Source organism: Pan paniscus, chromosome X (assembly GCF_029289425.2).
Source record: "Pan paniscus chromosome X, NHGRI_mPanPan1-v2.0_pri, whole genome shotgun sequence".
In the NCBI taxonomy this organism is placed as follows: Eukaryota; Metazoa; Chordata; class Mammalia; order Primates; family Hominidae; genus Pan; species Pan paniscus.
The window spans coordinates 54265616-54274158 of record NC_073272.2 but is presented as its reverse complement, the minus strand read 5'-3'; the positions used below and the strand labels follow the sequence as shown (position 1 = coordinate 54274158).

Genomic DNA, 8543 nt, shown 5'->3' with positions numbered 1-8543 from the left:
TGGCCTCTGATGCAATTCATGGCATCCATGCCAACAGACCCTGAATCCTCCCTAGATCTTTCCTGGATAAATGCATCTCCTTCCCTGCATTCTGCTGAGATGGTTGACTGGATCCATGACTCACATAGCTCATATCTTTAGCAATCAGTTGTCCCGCTACACCCTTGGCCCTATTTCCAGACTTGCTATCTGGATAGGCTGAGAATCTTCTAAATAATCAAGGGCTGATTCCTTTTTGCTCAGCAATTCTGTTGTTGTTTTATTTCTCCTCCCTTACATTTTGCAACCAGCAGCGAGGAGAAACCAGGCCACAACTTCAATACTTTGCTTAGAAATGTTCTTAGCTACATATACAATTTCATCACTTACAAGTTCTACTCTGCATCTAAGAGAATGCATTCTAGCCAAATTCTCTGCTACTTTCTTACAGGGATTGTGTGTCCACATGTTTCCAACACCGTGTTCCCCATTCCTGTCTGAGAGCTCACCTTCAACATTCATATTTCTAGGAATATTCTGTTCATGATGATTGATGTATTCTCTAAGATGACAGAAACTTTCTCTATAGTTATATAAACACCCACACAATGCTAGAAACTCTCCTCCATTTGAATGACCTCCCATAATGATTCATTCAGAGGAGAGAAGCGATCTGCTGGGAACTCTTAGAGCTTCCAAAACCCAGTCTACCTGTGCTTGCCCTGGCATTCTCTGCCGCCCTTCTGCATACAATGCTCCTAACTAAAGCCAGCCCCTCACCTCAGCTCAGGATCCCATGCCTCCCACCTTTTCAGGAGCTTTGCTACTGCAATGATCATTCCTCTCTCCTGAACCACCAACTCTTCCCTCTAAATGGGATCATTCCCCAAGCTAAGGGGGGAACTCACCTTCTTCCCCCATGTCCTCCTATAGCTACTAACACATTTATCTGCTGCCTTTCAAAGCGAAACTGCATGAACTTATGCAACCCACTTCATTGGAGTCATTTTTTCAAAATTATATGGAAAGGAAAATGAACGAGAAAAACCAAAACGATTCTGAACTATAACTTTGGGGAACTCACACTACCTAATTTCAAGAGTCATGTTAATTCTATAGTAATCCAGGGAATGTGGTACTGGGGAAAAATCAACAGATCAGAATGGAGTCCAGCAATAGGTTCACAGACATGATAAACTCATTTTCAAAAAAGGTGCAAAGGCAATGGAGAAATATTATCTTCTTGAGAAATTGTGTTGTTTTCTCCCTTGCTTCTTGGCCACGACATTCATTGTTCTTTACTCCCCTGGGTCTGTTCCCCGTGTTTCTCCTTTGCAGTTCAACTGCTCTTCTGTTTAACTGTCTGTCTGCCCCACCACAGTGTGGTAGCCTCCATGGGACATACCACGTGTGGTTCCTTGGTCTTCACATTTCCAGCATCCCAGATATTTCCTGCAACATGGCAGACACCCATGCATATATAAATGAGAAAAAAGTATGTATGAATATATATAATAAAATAATTTATTTCTGTCACAAAAGGTCTGAGACACATCCTCCACTCATGGTGACATGGGACTGTCCCCAGTGTTTCTGGATGCATGAGAATGGTAGGGCAAGAGAGAGAACGAAGCCTCTTAGTCCCTTTCCTTCTACTACAAACACCTTCGGGATGTGAGTCTGGGGACAGTGGGAAAACTCCGGCTGGCCTTGCATGTGCCTGACTCAGTGTGCACGTCCCTTGCTGCCCAAGTCCCTTGTTGTCCATGTGCCTTGCTGTCTGCCTTCTGTCCCTGCAGAGCTGTGCAAGGAGACATTATGACTTCCTTCTGTGTTGCTGACTAGGAGTCAGTCAGTAAGTCCGAAGATCAGTCTTCCCAGAGTTGAAGTGGGAGAGACTGTGAGGAGGAGCCCGCGGCGCAGTCTATGGCCTCCGACGGGGAGGTCCTTGAGGTTCCTGTCCTTCTCCTAACAGGTGGTGACACAGCCATGGCCTTGCTGTCGTGGGGGTCCCAGACAGGGGAGGAAGGAGGGCCATAGAGGGGAGGAGGACCTAGTGAACATGGAGTGAGTTTTGAAGGGGGAAACTATTTGTGGTATTTGAGTCCCGGAGGCATATGAAACCGCCCACAGAAGACACATTCCGAAGTCTTCAGTGGGAACCTGGGAGAGGGTAGAGAACTGCGCGGCGCGGCATGGGGTGGGGCTAGGAGAGGCGCCACAGCCCACTAGGCAGGCACCGACCTCACTGCGCATGTCCACTGGGTGTCTTCCCCTCGGCCCCTTTGCCCACGTGGTGAACGCCCTGGAGTTGTGAGGGTGTGAGGGTCGCGTTCCTGCTGTCTGGACTTTTTCTGTCCCACTGAGACGCAGCTGGTAGGTCCGCAGGCCAGTCCTCCCAAGGGTTGAAGTGTGAGTGCATGTGAGGAGGAGCCAGTGGCTGTCCGGAGCGTGGGACAGCATGGCCCGTGGCCTCAGAGGCCGAAGGGTCTCAAGGTGATCGTCCTTCTCCTCGTGAGGTGGCACTGCCATGGGCCTTGTTGTGGTGAAGTCAGAATGAGGGAAGAAGGTGGGCCGCGTAGTTGAGAGGGGTCAGGTGAAAATGGGGCGAGTGCTGGGGGTGCTGGGGCAGGTATCCGAGTCCCTGGAACCCTCGACCGAGGACGGATTCCAGACTCCTCCGTGTCGACCCGGGAAGGAGCAGGGTGGGCATTAAGGAAGGGAACTGGGAACGCTGCGGGTTGGTGACTGTGGCCCTGAGGTCTGTAAAGCGCCTGGCAGAGGTGTACAGTGAAGAGGGCCCAGAGCTGTGTGGCAACTTCTCAACTCCACTGTGGAGGTTTGAATGGGCGGGGCTCTGCATTCCAACAAAACTTGATTTTAGGGGGGAAATGGGCCTAGCAAATGGGTGTGTGACAAAAGCCGTGGTCACTGCAGTTTTAATTCTCTGGCTGTATTTTCCCAAATGTCTCCACGGAGGAGAGTTCAGTTGTGAAACCAAACCTCATCGGAAATATCCTGTCTTTTGCCAGGAGCCTTAAGAAATTGCTCAGCTAGCTTGACCAACTTAATGGCTTCCCAAGCATTCAGAAGGCACACATACTTACACTTGCCCTGAGACTTAGTTCGAAAGTATTTACAAACTTTTAAAAAATGACCAGTTAATATTTGGTCATGGAAGTGGTCAAATATAGCTGTCTTTTCAAGTGCATTTACCAATTCACAGTATTCTGTTTGCAGTGTGAAATATGATTTGGCGAGGAAGATCAACATATAGGCCTAGACCGAGGAGAAGTGTACCACCTCCTGAGCTGATTGGGCCTATGCTGGTGAGTGCCTTAACCTTTGATGTTTTCTATTAGCAGAAAGTTATTTTTGTAACTTGTTGTTGTTGCAAAACTATGTTTTGTAATTGTTGTTGAACCAGTATAGATATACCAATAAAGGTCTCCCATGCTGAGAAAAATAATCATGGCATCTCATGAAGGAAAGACTAGTCCAAGAGGATTAAGTTCTTCTGTTGTCTGGATGGATGATCTTGTGTTCCCCAGATTTTGCCCATGATTTCCTTCTCATGCTTATTTGCAAAAGATTACACACATTCATCCCAGCTTAGATTAAAACAGCTTCCAAAGCCCTTGAGGGCAACTGTCTTAGAGTAACCTCTCTGTGGGAAGAGTAACTTTATGAAAAATAAGTATGTGGAATCGTGTTGGAGAAATGTCTTTAGACTTATGATCAGAAATATCTACGTATTCTGTATATTTGTATTATTGAAATGTATCGATAACAAAACTTTTTATCTGCACACACACACACACACACACACACACACCCCTGGTTCCAGGAGCCCGGTGATGAGGAGCCTCAGCAAGAGGAACCACCAACTGAAAGTCGGGATCCTGCACCTGGTCAGGAGAGAGAAGAAGATCAGGGTGCAGCTGAGATTCAAGGTGCTGGGAAGGGAAAGAAAGAATGTCTATGGGGAGGGGAGGGGGCCTATGTGTGCATCATGCATTATGCCATGACCAGTAACAGGAGGAAAGAAAACATTAGGAAAGGATCTCAAACATTTGCTGAGAGTTGGCTGGAAAAGTGAAGAGTATAGTTTGCAGCTTCATGGATATAATGAATCTTCTCTTACCTTTGAAATATATTTCGTATGCTTGAAAATACAGTCCTTGCTAAATCAGATGAAACTGTTTAATTTGATGTACAAAAATATACATTATTTCACTAGTTTACTTTGATCTTCTTAGAATGTTGTTGTCTGATCTTCTCAGCCAAGGTGTCCACAGTATTGTATGCACCCTTTAATAGCATGTAGAATGCCAAGTCACCCTACCTGAATACACTGAATAAAGCCTATTTGCATAAGGATGTTAGCCCCATTTTATAAATAAGAAAACTGAGGCTCTGAAATGGAGGCTTACCAAGAACACTTGAGTCATGGAGAAGGAATTCATATTTCATTCCAAGGTTTGTGTTCTCCCTACCATTCACATTAGAAAACGTGAATGATTTTGCTTGAAATGTTAATACTCAAATGTGTCTGTACTGTAAGTACTTCAGTATTGGCTCAGGACAAAACAAAGTTCAGTGAAGCAGGATAGCAACGCCAGAAAAGAGCTCAATGAATGACAGCCACTCTTTCCTTTGCTTTGTATTTTTGACAGTATGTTTGGTAAAATCTGGATAATTCAGGACATTGGCATACAGGTAGCTATATTAGTATGATTTTAAGGGGCTTTTAAAGAGTTGTTTATATACTTTTATAATTAGAAAACTCGAAGTACGATAAGATTATCATGAAACAGAAATTATTTCCTCAACAGATAGCATTTTGAAGTTAAACATTGACAGAATTTGGGTCATGGGTTACTTTAGCAATTCACTGTTAAGGGGTTTCCAGAATATGACTGTCAACAATGCCCATTAATTTTTTTTTCACTCAAGTTTCTGTACTCTTGTGGAAGACAGCGATTTTGCTGTTATATTCGGTATTTTTTTGTGAATGGGATTCATTTATGGAAAGTTACATATAGGGCCTTTGGACCTAAGTTTGTTTAATTTTAACCAAAAAATTTTCAAGTTACCTCAACAGGTGATGAGTGTCAGGACTGTAAGATTTGTCATAGGCTCACCAATATATTCATCTAATCTTTCAGAAAATTACATTTAAGTTATTATTAAAATGCTATCCATTGGGCAGTCTTTAGGTTTCCTAGATAGCTGACACTCACTGTTTATAATACACAATGGTAAAGTATAGGAAATGTAAGTGTGGTGTGATTTTTCCTCAGATTGTCATTTAAGATAAGATTTCATAGTACAGGAAAACAAAGGTGGGACATCTTTGCATCACATTTATTACCACAGTCGCCTGCAGCCTTTTATTTCATAACATTGAGGAAAAGAATATTATCATTTCCTTCTTTATCTTTCTTGTTTGCCTGCTTCAATCGACAACCTTTGTATTTTTTAGTGCCTGACCTGGAAGCTGATCTCCAGGAGCTGTCTCAGTCAAAGACTGGGGGTGAATGCGGAAATGGTCCTGATGACCAGGGGAAGATTCTGCCAAAATCAGAACAATTTAAAATGCCAGAAGGAGGTATGCTATCCATTATTATGTGCTTTCTGTTTTCCACAATATTATACTTTTGATAATAAAAGAGAACATTACTATCCCTTTAAAATCAGAGTTCAAATGCAGACTTTTTTTGAAAGGTTGTTCAGACTCCAATTGCCTGACTGTAAGACTTAAACACTATCAGATACAGACACAAATTGGGTCAAACCCACATTGAATCATCAAATATGAAAGCATATTCTTACTTCTGATTATACCCAACAACTAACAATTTTCAGATATTTTTCTAATTTCTGCTTTTAACAAATACATAATGCATTTGTAATACCACTTTGTGTGAAATATCCTGAGCACCTTAAGCAGATTCTAATAACAGCTCTAACATTATTTGTGAGATTCTGGATGAATTCCATAAATTCTACAACCATCTTTTGCTGTTATTGAAAATAGTAAATGCATATCAGATGTATTAACATCTGTTTCAAAGTTGATTTCTGTATCCTCATGTTCTATTGGATAGAATACAAAGATATGATTTGTTTTTCATAACAATCAGTTTCACTCCAGTTATAATATCTGAGTTGAGATTTCATGGTTCCTAAGAAAATGAGTGGGCAACTTGCTTCATGAAAGTATCTTTTCCACATATTTTCCAAATTGATGACTGTTAATCAGAAGAGCTTCTGAATTTATAGGAAGCATTCCATGTTTATGGAAGAAATTGCCTAAATGGTTTTACTCTATACTGCTGAACCATTCCATTAGACTATTTACATGAAAGATAGTTTTCAATTATTTCCAGGAGCCCATTGAGCAATCCTCAATTGTATTCTTAGGAAGATAGTCTTAAGTGAGTATCTTGTTAAAATAGATAGAAAATTACACGAGAAAGGAAAATATTAATGAAAATTATAAAGAGCAATAGAATAAATCTAAGGGAAAAGGAAAGAGATCCTTAATAAGAGACAGATATGAGTCATTAGTAAAAGGAAATGTAATCCAAAAGTAATACATTTAAAAGATTGTTCTTTTGAAAAATAGCTATGAATAGAGTAATAGTTTACACACTCTTGTAGAAAATGGAAAAAGCTCAACATGGAATATGAACAAGACCCTAACAGATACTGAATATATGGTATAATCAAAAGTGAATACATTCTTGAACTCTAGTATTTTCAAAATATGAATGAAATGATTGATATGCTAGGAACACATACATTAGTTAATTTATTCCAGTAATACCTGAACATCCAAGCATCACAAAGACTGTGGGAAAACTTCTGAAATTTCCCACTTATCCCTCAAAAACACTTAACTTTTAGAAACAATTATTTGGCTTTTCCAGATGTCTTACTGTCCTTTTCTATTTTCCTCTCCCTCCATTTCTTTTTTTGCCCGACTGTTCATGATATATGCCTCTTTCCCATTTTGATGTCAAAAATAATAGTGATAGATTAAACCAAATGTGATCATGTAATTTATTTTACCAATGGGAATACTTTCAAGTGTAAAAAGAGGGACTCTTCATATTGACATCAGGATGATAGGTGAAAATCTTGGACAAATGGTTACCGTACCTTAAAGACCACAGAAGGATGAACTAGCCCCAAGCAATATTTTTGGACTTCTGTGCAAAGAGAAAAAACAAATGCAGTACTGACCTTTCAATTCACTGCACTTTTGCAGTTCCTAATGTGACATAAATTGTTTCCCAGGAGCTTGTTGAACATCCAGACTATTATTTCAAGGCAAAACATTGCATTACATGATACATTGTTTGTAAATTCCTTTTGTTTCTTAGGATTGTTGTGTGTTGGTCATATTTTTATTAAAACAATACACAATGTTTGCTTTTCACTTTGAGCCACCTTTTAATAGGTTCACTTGATTTAAAGTGTTCTGAAGTTAGACAGTTTTTGGTTTCCTTAAACTACAGAAGGCAGGATGTTTTAAAAATGTTGCTAATGTATATACTTGGAAGCCTATCTTCAAAGTCTCTACAGAGGTCTAACTGAATGTTAGCCATGAGGTTACTCTTAGGCTTCTGGTTTAATCCACGGTATAAAACCAAAACTTTGGTGTCCTTTGCATACCTTTAATGTCATCTGAATACAGTTCTGCTACTAATGTTCCCTCCTGTTATATTTCTATTATAGGTGACAGGCAACCACAGGTTTAAATGAAGACAAGCTGAAACAACACAAAACTGTTTTTATCTAAGATATTTGACTTAAAAATATCGAAATAAACTTTTGCAGCTTTCTCCAAAGAAGTCTTGCACATTTTTTGTTCATTTTATTCCCAAATATTTGATACTATTGAAAATGGTGGCCAGGTGTGGTGGCTCAAGCCTGTAATCCCAGCACTTTGGGATGCGGAGACAGGAGGATTTCTTGAGCTCAGGAAACTGACACCAGCTTGGGCAACATAGTGAGACCCCCTCACTGCAAAATAAATGAATGACTGCATGAATGCATGAATGTATGCATGTATATATGTAGCCTTAGTCCCAGCTACTCCTGAGGCTATGTTGAGAGGATCCCTTGAACTCAGGAGGTCGAGGATGTAGGTAGTTATGTTCAGGCCACTGCAACTCCAGCCTGGGTGACAGAGTGAGACTCTGTTTAAAAAAAGAAAAGGAAAAGTATCATTTTTGAATTTTTCTATTCTGATTACACTGGTACACACACTTGTGATATTATGAAATATATAAATATATATTTGGTCCTCTACCCTGTATACTGGCATACAACCCTTAATATTTTTAGAATCTTCACAAAGTGATGTCTTTTTGTATGCTAATGAGTTGGACTGATGCCTAGCAGCCCCTAGGTAGCTTTGGGATGGGGGATTAGAGGTCTGGGACTTTCAGCCCCACCCCAAACCTTCAGGGAAGGGAGAAGAGTTGAAGGTTAAGTTGATCACCAATGGCCAGCCAGTGGTTTAATCGATCACACCTGCATAATGGAAACCT

General features: G+C 40.7%; 1 protein-coding gene across 2 annotated transcripts; it reads left to right on the top strand.

Moving 5' to 3' along the window:
• Window positions 1-2277: 2277 nt before the first annotated feature.
• Window positions 2278-7838, top strand: XAGE3 (X antigen family member 3). 2 transcript variants are annotated; one of them, XM_003804473.6, is made up of 5 exons: window positions 2278-2355; window positions 3220-3308; window positions 3827-3932; window positions 5465-5590; window positions 7726-7838. In XM_003804473.6, exons 2-5 carry the CDS (start codon window positions 3228-3230, stop codon window positions 7746-7748), a joined length of 336 nt encoding a protein of 111 aa, XP_003804521.1. In that variant the 5' UTR covers window positions 2278-2355; window positions 3220-3227; the 3' UTR covers window positions 7749-7838. The 2 variants fall into 2 exon arrangements, with proteins under 2 accessions (XP_003804521.1, XP_063457634.1); XM_063601564.1 differs by lacking the exon at window positions 2278-2355 and adding an exon at window positions 3060-3111.
• Window positions 7839-8543: the final 705 nt, after the last annotated feature.